This window comes from Podarcis bocagei (assembly GCF_964188305.1).
Source record: "Podarcis bocagei genome assembly, chromosome: 8".
Lineage (NCBI taxonomy): Eukaryota > Metazoa > Chordata > Lepidosauria > Squamata > Lacertidae > Podarcis > Podarcis bocagei.
This window is the reverse complement of record NC_138133.1, coordinates 13,620,918-13,642,047: the sequence shown is the minus strand read 5'-3', so window position 1 is coordinate 13,642,047 and position 21,130 is coordinate 13,620,918. Positions and strand designations below refer to the sequence as shown.

At 45.3% G+C, this 21,130-nt stretch overlaps 1 protein-coding gene across 1 annotated transcript in view; it reads left to right on the top strand.

The window, feature by feature from the left end:
- The window catches only part of DNAH5 (dynein axonemal heavy chain 5), a 189,285-nt gene that overhangs the window by 92,839 nt on the left and 75,316 nt on the right, over positions 1 to 21,130 (top strand). The window contains exons 34-42 of the mRNA XM_081206728.1: positions 686 to 910; positions 1,698 to 1,870; positions 4,643 to 4,821; positions 6,125 to 6,312; positions 7,216 to 7,410; positions 9,014 to 9,148; positions 13,842 to 13,949; positions 16,418 to 16,571; positions 18,579 to 18,725. Of these exons, the coding sequence (XP_081062854.1) occupies positions 686 to 910; positions 1,698 to 1,870; positions 4,643 to 4,821; positions 6,125 to 6,312; positions 7,216 to 7,410; positions 9,014 to 9,148; positions 13,842 to 13,949; positions 16,418 to 16,571; positions 18,579 to 18,725 (1,504 nt within the window). The remainder of the gene's footprint in view (positions 1 to 685; positions 911 to 1,697; positions 1,871 to 4,642; positions 4,822 to 6,124; positions 6,313 to 7,215; positions 7,411 to 9,013; positions 9,149 to 13,841; positions 13,950 to 16,417; positions 16,572 to 18,578; positions 18,726 to 21,130) is intronic.

The following is a 21,130-nucleotide window of genomic DNA, read 5'->3' as shown; positions in this document are numbered from 1 at the left end:
GATGATTGACTTGCCAAAATACAAAAACAAGGAATTGGAACAGCTGTAAGAGGGAAAAGAAACCCAAGTTGTCCATTGGTTTCCATGACTGGCCCTCTTCCTATCACAGAGGAGTGGCCTTTACTCCTCCTACCTTGTAGTGTGACCTTTTGCTTTCAGAGTTGCTTTTTAGACCCTTTACCTTATTTCTCCAAACATAGAGGCAGAATAGGGATCACGGGTTGGGCCACCTCCTTGCAAGCTGATGGCGGGTGTCCTTCCTGGGGTGGTAGCTTGCTCCTTTACTGCCCCTTGCACTCCTGCCTTTTCAGAAGCTTTTGTAGTGGTGGAGTCTGTGTGAAGTCCTCAAGGAGAAGCCCTCACCAAGCCTGCCAAGGAAGAGTTTCAGAACGCACTTCTCCACAAGAAGAAGCGCTTTCTGAAGCCCTCTTTCTGCCTGGTGTCAAAGCCAGGCAGCAGAATGCTGTACCACTGCTAAAGTCTCCCTCACTTGGGTTGCTTATGCGGCGATGGTGAGAAGGGCAGGACAATTGCAGAAGTCCTGCCTTTTCCATTTCCACTGCCTGAGGCAGCTGCCTCACCCTGCGTCATGTGTGGGCCGGCTCTGTCGATCAGCAGAAATGGCTTTTTGAAGAACCTGACTTGAACTCTACCTAACTTTTCTGGAAAAAAAATTTCCCCTAAGGTTGGCTTGTTGGGAATTCAAATGATCTGGACCAGAGACGCTGAAGAAGCTTTGACCAACGCAAAGTACGACAAGAAAATAATGCCCAAAACGAACCAGTTTTTCTTGGACCTCTTGAATACTCTGATAGACATGACGACAAAGGACCTGAGCCCCATAGAACGCATCAAATATGAGACACTGATCACAATCCATGTGCATCAACGGGATATATTTGACGACCTGGTAAAATTACTTTTTATGCATTGAAAATAACTAGGGGGAAAGTAGAAGTATGCTCAATAGGGAATGTACATTAAATCCATTCAGTAAATATAATCCACTAGGGCAAAAATATATTTTTGGTGCTGTCCTAGCAGACCAGTTGTGAACGTGTTTTCATCACTGCTTTAGCTTATGGTTCATATGTAAGGCTTTGCAGTTTTGTATTATCAGTGACGCGGGTGGCACTGTGGTTTAAACCACTGAGCCTAAGGCTTGCTGATTGGAAGGTCGGTGGTTTGAATCCCCGCAACGGGGTGAGCTCCCGTTTTTCGCTCCCAGCTCCTGCCAACCTAGCAGTTCGAAAGCATGTCACAGTGCAAGTAGATAAATAGGCACCGCTCCGGTGGGAAGGTAAACAGTGTTTCCGTATGCTGCTCTGGTTTGCCAGAAGCGGCTTAGTCATGCTGGCCACATGACCCAGAAGCTGTCTGCGGACAAACGCCGGCTCCCTCAGCCTATAGAGCGAGATGAGCGCACAACCCCAGAGTCGTCCACGACTGGACCTTACGGTCAGGGATACCTTTACCTTTACCTTATTATCAGATCTGCCTCTTGTTGTGCTCAGTTGCCACTGCCCATGCAACCTTGCTCTCAGTGAGACGTTATCATCTCAAGGCTTTTTCTACAGTTGGCATTCAACTGGCTTCCCTCTCCCTTACATACACTCGACTCAGTTGGCAGGTCTGCCAGATTCCTTCTCAGAAACTCTGTTTATAAAGCCTATGGCAACATGGTCTCTTGTTCCTAGTGCCATATGCATATCAAGAACCCCACAGACTTTGAGTGGCTGAAGCAATGCAGATTTTATTTCAATGAAGATGCGGACAAGATGATGATTAACATCACGGATGTGGCCTTCACGTATCAGAATGAATTTCTGGGCTGCACAGACAGGCTTGTCATCACCCCTCTCACAGACAGGTGAGAAATACTTCTGTCCTTCCTCCTGCTTGAAGGATTAGATGCTCTATATGCCAATGTCATTCTCCAGCATATTATTTCGGAGTCTCATTCCGTCTTACTTTAGTGGAGCATTAACTGCGAGGGTTTGTGCAAGGTTTTGAAATCAAGACAGAGAAGAGATTTTTCCTTATAATTCATGACATTTTTATATATTAAAAAAGAAGTACCGATACATTCACCTTCAATGAAAGATAAAGAGACATTGTTTCATTCTGGAATGCCAATATATGGTGGTTGTCTTTAGCATATTTCTAGGAAGGAGAGGGGTTTGGATTCCAGATTCCAAGTGTCCAATTGCGGGATCCATTTCAGATTGAAACTCAGACCATCTAGAGTTTACCACTATGCACAATACAACAGGGACTAATGACCAAAACCACTACAGACTCTGCGTTGTGTTTCTGAAGCCCAGTGGGTATCGTGGGAATAGGTCTGGCTATTCTGGATTAAAACCAGAAGAGATTTGGGTGTGTTTGCTAATCACTATGTGTTTTCTTAGTGCTTGACTACAGTAATTTAAAAATGAAAACTTGTTGCTGACACATTTACTTTATCTTTAAATTTTTTAAATGTGCCTTTGGTCTTCTCGCCCAAGATAGCTAATAATAAAATATAAAGTAAAAATCAAGACATCAGCAGGTTAGTAGAACATCAATAGTATTAATACTATGCCTTATGTGAAGCTAGCGTTTTCTGTAGTCACTGCTATTTGCACTAGAATAGATGTTAAAAATAAATCCAGTAAAAGAGGGCACAAGCTAACTCCCCTCCCTGCCTGCATGTTAGCTTTTGGATTTCTTAGGTATTATACCTTGTAATTTCTCAGTATTCTGGCTTTTCATTGCGTGTAACTGAGTTGCATGTAACTGAGGCCTGGCAACCACAGCCAGTCAAATCAAACATTGCTTGAGGACCCCAGTGGTTCAGGTGGGCCTTTCAGCAGCCTGACCTGACTATTCTGTCCCTGTTAGGGCCGGCCTACCTATGAGGTGAGGCAGCTGCCTCAGGCGGCAAGGTCACAGAGGCAGCAGATCTCAATGTCGATCTTTGTTCCCCATCACCACTTGTTCCTGATGTCAGTCTTCCCTGACTCACTTCTTCAGTGGCAGGCAGGGGTGTAGGAAGGGGGGACGGTGTGGACGGCCCGCCCCAGGTGTCTTCCGTGAGGGGGTGACAAAAAGGCAGACCACGGGGAGCTGGCCCCACCACCCCCATGTGTGGTGGTTAGTGCCCCCCGCACAGCTCGCCCCACACCCCCAGGTGCACGGCATGGCTTCCGCTCTGGGTACCCATGCAGCTAACTGGACAAGGGTTGCGCTGGTCGGTTGAGAAGGCGGTCGATTGTTGGGGGAGAAGTCTTTGGGGCTGCCACAAATCACGCTTCTTGGCTGTTGGATGAACAGATGGTCCCCAACTCCTACCTTGGGACCGAGGAGAGGGGAGGAGTTTGCCCTCCTGAACATAGCTGTCAACTTACAGATTTGAAAATAAGGGACTAGCAGCCTCAAAAATAAGGGATCAGCAGCCAAAATAATGGATTTTCCAAGCACAGGTATGTTCAACTTCTGAGCCCCTCCAAGCCAAAGGCAGAAAGCCCAGCTAGCAGCCAAACGAAGCCTCAAGCGGTGGTTCCCACAGTGCAGCAACCCGGCAAAGGGGATGCAGCAAGGAAAACCACTGTCACCTCTCCGCTGGGAAGCGCTGAGCAAAGGCGAGTCCCCAGGCAACGTGGCCGATTTGATCGGCACAAGGCATGCAAGCTCCACCCCCAGTCGTTCTTAGATTCCTTATTGGGTGAGCAACGCAGCCAAGCAACACAGTTGGAGCTTCCCTCCTCCCTGGCCGGCAGGGAGGGAGGGGGGGGAGCTGCTTCCTTTGAAACCCGGGAAATTTAAGGGACATCAGCAGCAGCGGGACACAGCGCTGGGATAAGGGACTTTCCTGCCAAATAAGGGACGGTTGACAGCTATGCTTCAGAATCCTTTCTGCTCAGCCTGGCAGGGTTGAGCTTCCTATAGGGACAGAGCCCATAGGAAAGAGAGACAATAGATCCCCGGGAGGGGGCAAAAAAGCCCTCAATTCCCGAACTTATTTTGCATCAGAGGCTCTCTCTCCCCAGGATGCAGTGAGTGGATCTGGGCTGGATCAGTACTTTAGATGTGGGTGAGAAAGAAAGACGACAGAAGAAGAGGAGTTTGTTTTGTTTTGCCCGGGGAACAGAGGGTGCCAGCATGGAGTAAGGCAGCGAGAAGGGACTTGGGTAGGTGGGCAGGGAAATGGGAGAGCAGGGGCCTTGGCCTTCGTATTTCCAGCGACTCCATTCCGCCGGAGACAGGGCACTCTTTCCGGCACTGGGCACAGTCTCCAAAGAGCCCACGTGCAACCCAGCAAGCCGGGCAAATTTAGGGTGATGCTGCCTCTTTGCCTTTCAGGTGGTGAAATGTCTTGGGCTGGCCCCACTTCTCCCCTTTGGGCCTGCAGATGGCTATCTTAGTGTTGGGCAGGCAGTAGTGCCACTTTTAAATGGGAGCCAAGCTCAGTTTGCATCTGCAGTGGCCACCCATCATTTTAATTCAGCCAAAATGCAGTGTAGCAGTCCATAGATCTATGAAACACAGTGGTTTGTGTTGGGGTGTGTGTGCTGAGAGCCCCTTGCAATCCAGCACCAGCCCTGCTTTTAAGACTTCCAAGTGAGTACAATAAGCACAAATTGCGCTCCTTTTCTTGCAGGTGTTACATCACGTTGGCGCAAGCCTTAGGCATGAGCATGGGGGGAGCGCCAGCAGGTCCCGCAGGAACTGGCAAAACAGAAACAACGAAAGACATGGGGAGATGCCTTGGAAAATACGTTGTGGTCTTCAATTGCTCTGACCAGATGGATTTTCGAGGACTGGGAAGAATCTTTAAAGGTCAGGATGATTTCTGCTATAGAAACCATGACCTTTGATAAAACGCAGTGTTCACGTTCAAGTTAGAACATACCATGTGCATGTTATATTTGCTCTTGGGTGTGGAAATGAGTGATGTGAAAGAACAGACATTTTCAAAGGTACGATTTACCATGCACTTAAAATTTCTAACACCGTGGCCTTCTCAGTTCCTGTTGCATGATGTTTCTTCATCTCACAAAACTTCTCTTACCAAATCATTTGTATGTAGGGTTATAGATAATTTGCATGAGTAAAATCCTACTTGTACAAGGCAATAAAATAGTGGCTGCCAATTACTGCTCCCAGGACGTTTCCAAGCACAATTCAAAGTGTTGGTGCTGACCTTTAAAGCCCTAAATGGCCTTGGCCCAGTATACCTGAAGGAGCATCTCCACCCCTGTCATTGAGCCCGGATACTGAGGTCTGACACTGAGGGCCTTTTGGCGGTTCCCTCACTTTGAGAAACGAGGATATAGTGAACCAGGCAGAGGGCCTTCTCAGTAGTGGCACCTGCCCTGTGGAATGCCCTCCCATCAGTTGTCAAGGAAATAAACAACTACCTGACGTTTAGAAGACATCTGAAGGCAGCTCTGTTTAGGGAAGTTTTTAATGTTTTAATATTTTATTGCTTTTTATTACAGTGGTGCCTCGCAAGACGAAAAGAATCCGTTCTGTGATTCTCTTCGTCTAGCGGTTTTTTCGTCTTGCGAAGCAAGCCCATTGAAGGATTAGCGGATTAGCGCTATTAGCGGCTTTTAGCGGCTTTTAGCAGCTTATCTGCTGACCGGATCAGCTGATAAGCGGCTTAGCGGCTTAGAAAAGGGGGGGGGGAAGGAAAAAAAACCAGCAGGAACTCGCAAGACATTGTCGTCTTGCGAAGCAAGCCCATAGGAAATTTGTTTTGCGAAGCACCTCCAAAATGGAAAACTCTTTCGTCTAGCGAGTTTTCCATCTTGCGAGGCATTCGTCTTGCGGGGCACCACTGTATTAATATTCTGTTGGGATTATTCTGTTCCCCAGCCCAGAGTGGCTGGGGAAACCCAGCCAAATGGGCGGGGTATAAATAATAAATTACTATTATTATTTTTATTATTACTACTACTATATATAATATTATATTATCTGAAGTTGTGTTCATTCTTGAGTGTGCATTCTTTAGAACTCACTTCGAGTTAATGTATTTTTCCCCTCTTGAAAGCATTCAAAGTGTCCTTTATCTCTAAATCTTGTAAAATGACCACAACACTGGCTTCTTTATTATAAGGCTTTGCTTTGATTTCAGGTCTTGCTCAGTCTGGATCCTGGGGTTGCTTTGACGAGTTTAACCGCATTGACCTACCGGTGTTGTCCGTTGCCGCACAACAAATTGCAATTGTTCTGACATGCAAGAAGGAGCGTAAGAAGAGCTTCATTTTTACAGATGGCGACAGTGTGGAAATGAATCCCGAATTCGGACTCTTTCTGACAATGGTAAGCACTCTGAAGATTTTGATAAGCGATAGTTGTCAGTTCAGAGAAACTGCAGAATTCGCAGTCTCTGTGGTTAGCTCATGAAATATGTGTCAGAGTTGAACTTTGCTCAGAAGTTACATCCCTGACCAAGAAGCCCTTGCCTATATACCATGGAAGAATGAGGGCTGACTGACCTGTTGTTGAGAGGAAGATACCGTTGTACCTTGGAAGTCAAATGGAATCCGTTCCAGATGTCCGTTTGACTTCCAAAACGTTCTGAAACCAAAGCGTGACTTCCGGTTGGCTGCAGCCAATCGAAAGCTGTGGAAGCGCTGTCGGACATTTGGGTTCCAAAGAATGTTCGCAAACCGGACTTCTCACTTCCGGGTTTGCGGCGTTTGGGGACCAAAACGTCCGAGTACCAAGGCGTTCAGGATCCAAGGTACAACTCTATTCTGTATTTCCTTCGTTGTGCTGTACTGCTCATTCACTCAGTTTTACAGTACAAGTGATTCAAACGCTGTCAAGGAAGTGCTTTGGTGAACCAGAAGTAGGGAATCTCTGGCCCACATTTTTTGAATTAGGCTCGGCCAGGGAGGTCATTTTCTGAAAACACCTCCACCTGCCTCGTACCTGATATTACATAAGACATGTCTGGGATCACCTAAGGAACTTCCTAGGTGGAATCTAGACACATATAGAAACGCTGAAAATGCTTTTAAAAAACAACATTTTGAAAAGTATATTGAATTTGCCATAAACTCACCATTGCCATCTAGTGTCACATTTGTATAATGCACCTAAAACACAAAACAGACTGAGCCCATGGTGCAGCCAATGGGGCTTGCTCTCATGTTGAGGATGATGTGAATGGCTGCCATAGTTGTAGTCTGATTGATAACTAATGATCTGATAAACCAGAACCCAGGGTATGCGGGCCGTCAAGAGCTGCCTGAAAACCTGAAGATCAACTTCCGTTCGGTGGCAATGATGGTTCCGGACAGGCAGATCATCATCCGTGTCAAGCTAGCTAGCTGCGGCTTCATTGATAACATTGTGCTTGCGAGGAAGTTCTTTACCCTGTACAAACTCTGCGAGGAACAGTTATCTAAGCAGGTAGGAGTAGTCATGCGCTATGGAAAGCTTCATTCTGCCAATAAAGCTACCAGTAGCCTTTCTAAATGTTGTGGTCCGCAATGTAGATGACACCGTTGGTTGGCTGGCTGGCTGATTTCTTCTTCTTCTTTTAACATTAGGCTAAAAAATAATATTACTTAAATCATTGCATTTTTGCAAAAACACACACCAAAATCTTACATTGTCAGCTTTGATCAAATTGAACAGGATAGGATTACTTGAGGATATTAAGGATGGGAGAGCAGAAACCAAGAAATAGAAGCTGCCTCTGGATATGAATCACTGAACAGATAGATAGTAATCATATTACAGCCAGTACTGCATAAGGACACACTATAGGAGATAATCTGCTGTTTAATGTTCGTAGTGCTATAGAACATCCACGAGATGTTTCCTTTTGGGTTATCTTGATGTTCAAGGAATAGTACATCAATGAATTATTTTTTTTACTCCAACTGAAAATGAACCGAAGCTGTGGCAGGAAGGGATTTTAAATAGATGTTGAGAGATGTGATCCTTTGAGGCTTAAAATTTGTGTGTGTGTCTATGTGTGTGCAACAGTGTACTAGTGTAAAAAAGAAGGGAGCGCAAGACCCTGTTTTGTGGAAGGTTTTTATTCTTAAAAAAAGTTTTGTTGCACAAGAGAGTTGAATATGTTCCCCACCTTCCGCAGGAATGTTCTTTTAATAAAAAGTGGGTAAAAAAATCCACAGTGCTTCTGCATGCCTCTAGGGGGAAAAAAGCACAATAATAAAATATGAAAACTCAAAAAAGAAATCGTTTTCTTCTGGGAAAGCTTTATTTGTTGTTTTAATTGTTTTTCTTGCTATAGCACTGGTGCATTTCATTCCTCCGGAAGAAAAAGAACCCCCACCCAACTGAAATGCTTTACTTACTTAAAAAAAAATATTACTTGCTTTTGAATTCATGCTCACTGGGCAACCCTAACCCAGCCACTGTCTGTCAGCTTAATGCTTGTTTGTGAATATAGAATGGCTTATTCTCCTTGGATACATGTGTAATAAATGGTAAAATTAGGGCAAGAAGTGTTCTTGAGGGATACAAAAATCTCCTTGGAAAAACTTCCTAATATGAGGTATTTCTTGCTTCTTCCCTGCCCTGATCTTCTGCTGTCACTAGTGCCATTTTTTACAGCCAATTTTTCTTTCTCTGTTTGACCTTACCCACTTTGTGGCGAATGTGAAGATGTCATGCATGGCATTATGCAGTCAGGCAGTCATTCAGATTTGGCTATTGGGCTATGTCATGACGATGTAACAAAGGACAAATGAAGCCAGTTGCTCAATGTTTAAAAGGGAAATAGAGGGTCCTCATCCTCAGTGGGAGTCAATTGCACTTCATAATAGACTGAAGTGTCATGACAGTAGTTATGGTGTGGCGTCAAATCATCTCCTTCATCTTCCTTTTCGATGGAGATTTCTGAAACAAGGATTGCATGCTCAGAAGCAAACCTAAGAACAAAGCTGTCATTTACTCTTTGCAAATTTCGGTCACAGATTATAGAGTGATCTGTCATTGGTGCAAAGGTGTGCCTTTCTAAAAACTTTTGACCTGTTCTCAGGTACATTATGACTTTGGACTGAGGAATATATTGTCAGTGTTGCGGACCTTGGGAGCTGCCAAAAGGTCAAACCCTGATGACACGGAATCCACTATCGTCATGCGTGTGTTGAGAGACATGAATCTTTCTAAGCTGGTAAGTTTGCCATAGATGTACCCATGCGCTAAAAATGTTTTGGAGGTCTTTCATCAGGTGACCCAATCCTCAAAGATTAATTTCTTAAAATTATAGAATTGTAGAGTTGGAAGGGATCCCGTGTGCCATCTAGCCAAACTCCTATCATGCAAGAATCTCAACACATGGCCCCCATCCAATTTGAAACCATACTGGACCCTGCTTAGCTTTTCAAGTGTGCTATCAGATACATTGCAGTACCACTAGTGGAGCAAGACTGGGTATCAGCTTTGCTGGTGTTTGGTATACCCTACCTCCCTGACATTTCTGGAGCCACCTTGGGCTGGAAACTGGCAAGTGATTCTGGGAATGAGCACCAGGAATTTTTGGGCTTCCTGGATATGTACCAACCTGGTGGAGAGAGGCTATGGTAGTATGGGAAGCCAGACATCCAGAGGTACAGTGGTATCTTGGTTTAAGAACAGCTTAGTTTATGAATGGGACGCGGGTGGCGCTGTGGGTTAAACCACAGAGCCTAGGACTTGCCAATCAGAAGATCGGCAGTTCGAATCCCCGCGATGGAGTGAGCTCCCGTTGCTTGGTCCCAGCTCCTGCCAACCTAGCAGTTCAAAAGCATGTCAAAGTGCAAGTAGATAAATAGGTACTGCTCTGGCGGGAAGGTAAACGGCGTTTCTGTGCACTGCTCTGGTTCGCCAGAAGCGGCTTAGTCATGCTGGCCACATGACCCAGAAGCTGTATGCCGGCTCCCTCAGCTAATAAAGCGAGATGAGCACCGCAACCCCAGAGTCGGCCACGACTGGACCTAATGGTCAGGGGTCCCTTTACCTTTATCTAGTTTATGAACAGCTTGGATTAAGAACACTGCAAACCCAGAAGTAGGTGTTTTGGTTTGTGAACCTTGCCTTGGAAGCAGAACATGTTGAGTGTGTTCCATTCGTAAATTGAGTCCCCTGCTGCTACGGGAAAGTACACCTTGGTTTAAGAATGCTTTGGTTTAAGAACGACTTCCGGAACGGATTAAGTTCATAAACCAAGGGACCACTGTATTTAAAGCCAGCTAGAAATGATTTTTTTATATGAAAGAGAATTGTAAACATTTGAAAACGTTTGTAGGCTTGAATTGAAATGTTTCGTAATGTAAATATAAGGAACTGATTTACCGATAATAAGGTGAAACATTATAATTTGATAAGGGGTAAATAAGTGATTATAGAAATGCGAAGAATATGGAAAGGTATGTGGAAGTCAGAAAGAAGGAGGGAAGGAGGTTGATGCTCTTACAGAGTAATATATTAAGTTATAGAATTATGTAACAAAATGTGAATATGATTTAAGTGGAAAATCCAATAAAAATATTTAAAAGAAGAAGAAGAAAGAAATGAGAGAGTGGGAAGAAGGAGGATTGGAGGGCCAGAGCCAAGAGGAGAGTTGGAGGGAGCAGAGTCAGGCAGTAAAAAAGACAGGATAAGAGAAATCGAGTGGGAAGGCTGGAGTCAACAGTTATGGAGAAGAGAAGTTGCAAAGGGACAGAAGACAGGAAGGGAAGGAGAATCGAGGCTGGAGAACAACAGGGCCACCCAAAGGAGGAGGAGGAGAATGTCCTTGGAAACATGGACCAGGGCTGTGGGCATGGTCACCTCTCACCTTCCTCAGAGAAACAGAAGCCCCGAGCCCCCGAAAACGACCCCCAGACTCTGGTGATGGCAGTTGAGGAATAAGAGGATCTTTGTGGACTCATTCAAGGTCATGGAACTGGATGGAGAGGAGAGCTCCCTAAAAAATGCTAGAAAATACTGTTGTACCTTGGGCTATGGTGGGAACATAGAGAAGTCCTTTAGCACTGGGGATTACAGAGGAAAGAAAGCTCGTTTACCTGTTTGACACAATGTGCACTCTCACGAGTTGCTGGAAAGGACTTTGAAGTGCTGCTCTTCCCAGAAGCCAAGGAAGGGCTTTCTCTGTTATGAAATGCTATTTCCAGGGAAGTTGGTCTGGTGCCCACTCACTGTCCCCCTGGTGCCAGGTGAAAAAGTCTTCTGACTTCTGCAAGCCTTTCAAAAGGGTGGCTTGAGTTTTGAGGCTTTATTCCATTTCTGCAATTTTATTCAGGGTTCCCTCCCCCCCTCCCTTGGCCTTGCGGCTTTTGATAACATTGTTTTCAAGGCATATTTTATGTTTTATTGTTAATATGCTTATTTGTGCTAGTTGCCTTGGTAGTAGCAATTCTGCAGGCAGCATAGCAAGTGAGTGAATGAATACATTGTGCAAATTCAGTCTTTTGGTCTGTTGGAAAGCTGAATGGAGAAATAGGTTGGAATAATCAATGCAGCAAGCTTTTCTTAGGCAATTCCTTTGTCTTAATTTGTGCTTCCAAAATAACTTATGTAACAGCTGGCTACTTATCCTCTGATTTGCTTAAGCAGCTGTGAGTATTAAACCCATTGTTCTATCGATGAAGAAGTATTTTTCTATCTTTTCTAGACTTCTTTACCTTTCCCTTCCTCCTTCGCTGCCACCAAATGGCAGCTCCTGAAACTCAGTTTTTCACTCACAATACACCCATCCTTGTGTCCGTGTTGGTGTTGTCAATGAGATGAGTGACAGCCGATAGAATATGTTTTGAGAAAGAGTGCAAAGTGCTGGTTCTAAGTGTTACAGATATAAATATGTATTTATAGCATTTGTACCCTGCTCTCCCTCCCTCCCTCCCTCCCTCCCTCCCTCACACAGAGTTCCAATCCTTAGGCTTACAATCCTAAAGACAGCACAAAAGGAAAAGGGAACAAGGAGGGAAGAGGGGTGTGTAGAAATAATGGAGATGACACGGGAGTTGATGGTGGAAGTGAGCTGTGTAGGAGCAAGCTAGCTTTGAGCTATGCAGAGCCTCTTTTTATTAGCAAGATATGCAAAACCAGCAAGATACATTCAGGGCTTTGCCCTTGGTTGTTGTTTAGTCGTTTAGTCGTGTCCGACTCTTTGTGACCCCATGGACCAGAGCACGCCAGGCACTCCTGTCTTCCACTGCCTCCTGCAGTTTACTCAAACTCATCCTGGTATCTTCGAGAACACTGTCCAACCATCTCATCCTCTGTCGTCCCCTTCTCCTTGTGCCCTCCATCTTTCCCAACATCAAGGTCTTTTCCAGGGAGTCTTCTCTTCTCATGAGGTGGCCAAAGTACTGGAGCCTCAGCTTCAGGGTCTGTCCTTCCTGTGAGCACTCAGGGCTGATTTCCTTCAGAATGGATAGGTTTGATCTTCTTGCAGTCCATGGGATTCTCAAGAGTCTCCTCTAGCACCATAATTCAAAAGCATGCTTTGCCCTTTACACTTATCCAATCCCGAGCCCCCTGGGTGTTGCCTAGTTATCTACGCAACTTGCTCCACCATGCCATGTTTCCATTGCAGGGGAAAATACCTCCTTTGCAAAGGAGGTAAAGGTCAGGGCATGGAACACTTCTGAGGAGACCAAAGGTCAAGGAGTGGGCATGGGGGCTAGACAAGCTGTGGCTTGTCTTATGCTGCAGGGGAGGGTGTGACCTCACCCTGAGAGCCATCCCTACAGGGGGGAATTCTGAAAGTTAAACAGCAGTTCTTATAATGACCAGCTGGAATGGAAACAGGGCAAAGGCAGGAGGCACCGAATGGAACTGGTCTTGTGGCAGGGCTAATAATAATAATAATAATAATAATAATAATAATAATAATAATAATAATAATAATAATTTATTATTTATACCCCGCCCATCTGGCTCAGTTTCCCCAGCCACTCTGGGCGGCTCCCAATCAAGTGTTAAAAACAGTACAGCATTAAATATTAAAAACTTCCCTAAACAGGGCTGCCTTCAGATGTCTTTTAAAGATAGGATAGCTGCTTATTTCCTTGACATCTGAAGGGAGGGTGTTCCACAGGGTGGGCGCCACTACTGAGAAGGCCCTCTGTCTGGTTCCCTGTAACCTCACTTCTTGCAATGAGGGAACCACCAGAAGGCCTTTGGTGCTGGGGGTGAGATGTTCCTTCGGGTATACAGGACCGAGGTCGTTTAGGGCTTTAAAGGTCAGCACCAACACTTTGAATTGTGCTCGGAAACGTACTGGGAGCCAATTCAGGTCTCTCAGGACCGGTGTTATGTGGTCCCGGCGGCCACTCCCAGTCACCAGTCTAGCTGCCGCATTCTGGATTAATTGTAGTTTCCGGGTCACCTTCAAAGGTAGCCCCACGTAGAGCGCATTGCAGTAGTCCAAGCGGGAGATAGTGATGAAATGAGACAACCTGATGGAGTGTCTGCTTCCAGGTGACAGCCGAGCTAGATGAGGCCTGATGCAGCAGACCTTTCAGTAATAGGGTTGCTGTATCACAAGCTTCCAGACCTCTTCATTTAATGCCCCTGGATGCCGTCATTTTCAGATATTTCCCTTACCTTGTCTGCTTTATTTTTTCTCACACTGTCCTTCCTCTTGCCTATCAATGTCCTCCCCTTTCCCCCCTCTCCAGGCTGCTTAGACTGGAAACTGTGTCTTATCTTTGCCGGCAATGCTGTGGAAATGTTAGGCATATTGGTGAGTTGACGCTCTCCTGTGCAGTACAAAATAGTGAATTTGGCAACACATTATTGTTAAGGATCTTAATGAAGCTAAGCATTGCGTTACAGAAAGCAATACCTTTTCTACTGACATTTCTGTGTTGCTTTGGCAGATCGATGAAGACGAGCCCTTATTTCTGAGTCTGATTGAAGACCTTTTCCCAAGTATTCAACTTGACAAGGCAGGCTATCCGGAGCTCGAAGCTGCTATTAGCAAACAGGTAATGATTACAAATGTTTACATACTGCTTCTCTGGCTGGACAAAAGACTTTGGCTCAATGAATGAATCCCTTGGGAGGGGGAAAAGTTGAATTCCCAACACAAAAAAAATAAATTGAGTGGGTGCTTTGTTGAAAGCATGAATAAAAATCCCAGGAGACGTTTTCTTCACTTTGGATTAAGGTAAAGGTAAAGGGACCCTTGACCATTAGGTCCAGTCGTGACCGACTCTGGGGTGGCGGCGCTCATCTCGCTTTATTGGTCGAGGGCGCTGGCATACAGCTTCTGGGTCATGTGGCCAGCATGACTAAGCCGCTTCTGGTTAACCAGAGCAGCGCACGAAAATGCCGTTTACCTTCCCGCCGGAGCGGTACCTATTTATCTACTTGCATTTTGATGTGCTTTTGAACTGCTAGGTTGGCAGGAGCTAGGACCGAGCAACGGGAGCTCACCCCATCGTGGGGATTCGAACCGCCGACCTTCTGATTGGCAAGTCCTAGGCTCTGTGGTTTAACCCACAGCACCACCCACGTCCCTTCACTTTTGATTATAAATGAATATACAAAATGGGCTATGTTTGAGGACATGCACACACAGACACAGTCTCTTTCTTCCTCTCCCCTGATCACATATACAGTCTCTCACACTCGTACACAACATCATGCTAGAAAAGGTGAAAGTAGCATGCTTTTGCCCCTAGGAATGCCAGAGAATTCTGATGGTAGTGTGAGCAGAAATGTCTGATGTTCGCTTATTTATCCCAGGTCCAAAATATGAGTATTTGTTGTTGTTGCTTTATGTGCACAAACAATACGTAACTGATTATATCCCTCTTCTATTTGCATTGTGTCTCCTTTGCACGGAAATGAATGGAGTGGAATAATTTAACGACAATGTAATTATGTGATTACTTACATTGGGCCAGTTATTCAAATTTGCCGCAGCAGACAGCGAGTCTAATAGCATAGCTCTGAATGCAAGGCAAGCTGTGGTGGAATGGAAACGGTGTTGCTTGGGATAAAAGAAGGCAAATGGAAAAAGGATGCCGTTTTACATCCCTACTTGCACCTCATGCATACCACATTTTTCTTTCCGCACTGCTTAGTGAAGAGATTCAAGTGTTGCAAGATCGTATTTTGTATCAGGGTCTGAAACATCTAATTGTTATTTAACTCCGAGTAGGCTTGCTAAGATATATACGGCTGAATCAGATAAGTGCTGGAGATGCAAAGAGGTCGAGGGAATGTTCTTTCACATGTGGTGGACTTGTAAAAGGCTAAAAGAGTATTGGGAAATACCATATTTTTTGCTATATAAGACTCATTTTTCCCTCCTAAAAAGTAAGGGGAAATGTGTGTGTGTCTTATGGAGCGAATGCAGGCTGCGCAGCTATCAGAACAGCAAGAGGGATTGCTGCTTTCACTGCACGGTGATCCCTCTTGGTGTTCTGGCTTCTGAGATTCAGAATATATTTTTTCTTGTTTTCCTCCTCCAAAAACTAGGTGTGTCTTGTGGTCTGGTGCGTCTTATAGAGCGAAAAATATGGCAATCCATAATGAATTAAATAAAATGTTTAAAAGTACTTCCCCCCAAAAATCCAGAGTCCTTTTTGTTCGGGATAATTCAGACTGAAATTCCCAGGTGTCAAAAAAGGTTATTTATGTATGCCAATACAGCGGCCCCTGTTTGGTTAGCTCAAAAATGGAAAATGAGCAAAAGAAGAAGAATGGCAACTTAAGCTGACAGAATATGTGCAGCTTGCAGACTTAACATATAGAATAAGAGAACAAGGAGAACACATGCTTAGAGAAGATTGGAAAATGTTTATTGAATATATGGGAAAAAACTGTGTACATTTTAAAACGTTGGCAGCATTAAGATAAATTCAACAATGTACATAAATTTTGATGGATGTAATACTGAATGGTTTAGTTTATGCAAAATATGCAGGGATTTATGATATGCAAAATGAACCACGGAAAGAGAAGAAGGGGAGTCATTCATATTTTATGGATGCTTGAATGAGTATTCTAAATTGTAAAACAGAAAATGTAATAAAAAATTATACAAAAAAGAGAGAAACTTATAATTAAGGCTGCAATCCTGTCCTCACCAACTGAGGGTTTCCTGGTTTGGCAGAAGCCCTGCCTGCTGGGCCAGCATATTTGCCAGTGGGACTGCCTGGATATGGCGGTGGAACCCTCTGCTGGTGTAGATAAACCCTACTGGTCAAGATAAACTGGCAGAATGGCTAAAAAAAGGGCTGAGCCATGGACAGGATAGGAGCAGCAGAGGGGGAGACACGCTTCTGCCAGATCTGCTACCAGACTCTAGTGATGGTGTAACATTTCAGCATCTCTGCATCTGACATAAAGAGTTTCCCTCTCATTGAATTCAATGGACATGTCTGCCAATGAGCTGCGTAGATGGAGCAATCAGTCACGATATGATTCTTGGTGATCACGACAGGTTGAAGAGGCTGGCTTAATTAACCACCCCCCGTGGAGACTGAAAGTTATCCAGCTGTTTGAGACGCAAAGGGTGAGGCATGGCATGATGGCTCTGGGTCCCAGTGGTGCAGGGAAAACAACATGCATCCACACACTGATGAAATCTATGACAGGTATGCAAAACACGCTTGATCAGTAAAACGATGCCTTTTTTAAGGATGTAACTGTGGTAACATTGGGTTAGAGGTACATGTTGGATCCCAGTGTTCAAAGGACAGTGAACTAAAACATATTGCGTCTTGAGACCCCAAGCCAGCCCCCCATGAAATAACTACACACGGACACAGAATTAAGGTAACATTAAGGCCACAACTTTATTGATTGCAAATTAAATGTGAGTGGTATTGGCATAGGCATTGGCTGAAGACTACAACAGACTACTGCCCCAGTTGACAGAGTCTATGTAGGTAAACCCATTGGGGCAGCAACATCGGGGTTTTGCCCGACAGAAGCTTACTGCGAGGTTCCTGTGATCCCGGCATGACCCTAGCCCATCAAGGGGACTTCGGACGAGATCCGGGACCCCCAGATTCCTTTAACGGAATACCTTTTTATCATTGAGGGGCAGGTGATGACCACACCTCCCCTCCACACACAAAATTAAGCCAATGCCTAACCGCCAAACCTGGAACGTTGTGACGATTGCTAAGGGGGTAGCAAAAAACCAAGTGGCCAGTGCCAATTTGCCAAATGGATAAAAATTCCTACCCGGCCCCTGTCCCAAGACAGGCGACTCACACATAGTCCAAAGCAAGGCCGAGAACCTACACTAAAGGCGGGAGGGCGGGTGTTCAGCAGCACCAATCAAGTGCCTAGGACACTCTTGCGCTGATGCTTATATAATTCCTTAACCACCCCCACCCCTTTCCTGATTGGCTGTGACCCGTGATGCCTATTTAGAGAAATGAAACTTAGACCTAGAAATGAAACCTACTAAGTCAGGGGTCTGTCCAGGGGCCCAGTCACAAGAAGGATCATCTTCTGAGGACCATCCCATTTTTAAACAGTGTGGAGACAGATTCTGAAGACGCTGAGTTTTCTTTGTTTTGGGGAATTGTGATGACATGATGGTGACAGACGGTGTCAGAAGCAAGTTACTATGGTAGCAGCAGAATCTAAACGGATCGTTGTTAACTAAGGGTTTTGTGGTAACCAGAGAGTGCTTGCGAAGGGTAGCAATGAATGGAAGATGCGAAGAAAGCTGAGGAACTTTTGTATTGTGGGATACCAGTATTTTTTCTTTAAAAATGCCAGATTTCAAATATAATAGTTTTCCCATTGCCGAACTACCAGTAAATAGTCAATGTTGGACATTAGCGCCTACCTAAATGTCTGGTTTTGGATAGGTTGGCTTAGCAAACTCTGAGATGAGTTAGACGGTATGTTAAATTCAAAGGATGTTAATTTCGGGGAGAGGAAAGGATGGCAACTTAATGTTGATGCAGTTTCCTCCAAGGCCACCTCTGTGGGTAGCTAGGGTGGCCAATAAAACAATGGAACATGCTCATTACTGGGAAAGTGGTGTTTTTCCCTATGGAAGACTCCTCTCCCCAAAAGAAGTACCCAGAATCTGTGATGAGGCCTGCAAGAGATAAACTCTGGGGTGGAAAGCAGAAGGAAAGGGAAGAGACTTAGCTTGCCACATAGGCAAACCACTGGTTCATTTAGATCAATATTCTCTACACTGGCGGGCAGCAGTGCTCCTGGATTTCAGAAGTCAGTATTAAGTATAGTATATAGGCGATACACTTAAAAGCCTGAGCATATAAATGCAGGCTTTTAAGTTAACATACCGATTCAGGGTGTAAACCTAACTTTTGGAAGCCAGCATAATATGTGCTAGCTTAAGCTAAAATGGCATAAAGTGTGCTAGATTCTCTGTTCAGGAGTGAGGCTCTGGCTACCTGCGCCAGCCCAGGCCTGGAAGAGAGAAAACAAGCCTTTAAAACAGAGTTTGACTTACACCATTCTTTTTGCCAGTGTAAGTTTTACCAGGTCACGTGATTGAGCTGAAGGGAGTTACGATCCAGTGTAATGCTATTCTCTGGTACCTGAAATCATCATCATCACCATCTTCTTCTTCTTCTTCCTCTTCCTCTTCCATTTTGAATCTTCTACAGACTGTGGGCAGCCTCATCGTGAAATGAGAATGAATCCGAAGGCCATCACTGCACCACAGATGTTTGGACGCCTTGATGTCGCAACCAATGACTGGACAGATGGGATTTTTTCCACTCTTTGGAGGAAAACTTTGAGAGCTAAGAAAGGTACTTACAACCTCAGTGCTTTTAAAGATGAATGGGAACCTTTTACAAAGTATTTAAAGATGCAAGAAAGTGAATTGGACTCCTTGGCAGGTTTTGAATAAACACTCACAAACTTTTTATTGATAACAACCAGTTAGATAAATGAAGGATCTATAAAATTTTGTAACATGCAGAGAATTACATTTATAGAGAAACCAGAGATTGGAACTGAGGGAAGTCAGGGTGGGGTGGGGAGGGTGGGTTTTATGGAAGGGAGGGGAGGGAGAAAAATGGGGGGGGATTAAGGATGATATGTTTCAAGATAATATGTTTTGTTTAAATTCCTAATAAAAAAATTATTACAAAACAAAACAAAAACCTCAGTGCTGAACTTTAAATCAGGGACCAGGTAATCTGCACACTCTAGTTGTTGCTCAACTACAGTTTCTCTCCACCTTGGCTGTTGGGCCATTCTGGCTGCAGTTGATGGGAGCTGGAGTCCAATACATGTGGAGGGCTAAGGGTTCCCCACATCCCACCCTTGAGGAAGACCATCAGCTACTCGTACCAACCTAAGAAGAGTCTGCTGGATCCGGCCAATGGCTCCTGAAGCCCAGCATCCTTTTCTCACAGGGGCCAAGGGGCCGGTGGGAAACCAGCGAGCAGGAACTGATCACAAGAGCTCTCTCTGCTCCTGTGGCTTCCGGTGACTAGTACCCACTGGTGGCCTTCTCATGATTTGTCCAGTCCTCTTTTAAGTTACTGTACTTTTTGCTCTATAAGACGCACCAGACCACAAGACGCACCTAGTTTTTGGAGGAGGAAAACAAGAAGAAAAATATTCTGAATCTCAGAAGCCAGAACAGCAAGAGGAATCACTGTGCAGTGAAAGCAGCAATCCCTCTTGCTCTTCTGGCTTCTGGGATAGCTGCGCAGCCTGCATTCGCTCCATAAGACGCACACACATTTCCCCATACTTTTTAGAAGGGAAAAAGCAAGTTCTATAGAGCAAAAAATACGGTAATTATTTGTGTAAGGTAAAGGGATCCCTGACCATTAGGTCCAGTCGTGACCGACTTTGGGGTTGCAGCGCTCATCTTGCTTTATTGGCCGAGGGAGCTGGCATACAGCTTCCGGGTCATGTGGCCAGCATGACTAAGCTGCTTCTGGCGAACCAGAGCAGCACACGGAAACGCCGTTAACCTTCCCGCCAGAGCGGTACCTACTGTATTTTCGCCCTATAGGATGCTCCGTCCCAAGGCGCACCTAGTTTTTTTGGGGGGAAATAAAGGGGAAAAAATTATTTCCCCCCCAGGCGCGGGGCTGGGGCGGGGGAAGTCCGAGCTTCCCCCAACCCCAGCCCCCAGAACAGGCAACTCTCCGCAAGCCATGGGAGCCCAGCGCCGGGCTCCCGCGCCTTGCGGAGAACCGCGCGAAGTCTGGTCGTGCTGAGCTCAGCGCGCCCAGCCTTCGGCATGCAGGCAACTCTCGGCAAGCCGCGGGAGCCCAGCACCGGGCTTCCGCGCGTTGCGGAGAGCCGCGTGAAGTCTGGAAAGTGAGAGGGGTTGGTGCGCACTGACCCCTCTCGCTCTCCAGGCTTCTGCAAAAGCCTGCATTCACCCCATAGGATGCACACACATTTCCCCTTCATTTTTGGAGGGGAAAAAGTGCGTCCTATGGGGCGAAAAATACGGTATTTATCTACTTAAACTTTGACGTGCTTTCAAACTGCTAGGTTGGCAGGAGCAGGGACCGAGCAACGGGAGCTCACCCCATCACGGGGATTTGAGCTGCCGACCTTCTGATCGGCAAGTCCTAGGCTCTCTGGCTTAACCCACAGCGCCACCCGCGTCCCTAATTATTTGTGTAGTCCTCTTTTAAAGCCATTCAAGTTGCTGACCATCACTGCCTCCTGTGGGAGAGAATTCCATAGTTGTTGTTGTCGTTGTTGTTGTTAATTTGTACCCTGCCCTTCTGACCGGGTTGCTCTGTGTGGAAGTACTTTATATGTTCTGAATCTTCCAAAATGCAGTTTCATTGGACATCCACAAGTTTGTAGTGTTATCAGAGATGGGAGGAAAAACTTCTTGGTATCCACTTTCTCCATAATTTTCTAAACTTCTATCAAGTCACCTCTTACTTGCCTTTTAAGTCCCCAATGCTGTTGGTTGCTTCGTTTATCTGATTGCTGTGATGTTATGAGCCACAACTATTGTCCTGAGTGCAATACGGTGCTCTTTCCCCTTTTACTACTCTTTTTGAATAGCCTGGTGAACAATTGCTGCTTCCTTCAAGCCGGGGATAGATTTCCAAGCTATCTAACGCCTTTTGTGTAAGGTGCCTGAAACTGTATATCTATCTAGCTGCTGGGGGAAGTTTGGAAAGGAACAGCTTGCACACTTGAATATTTGGCTGAGGAAAGAGAA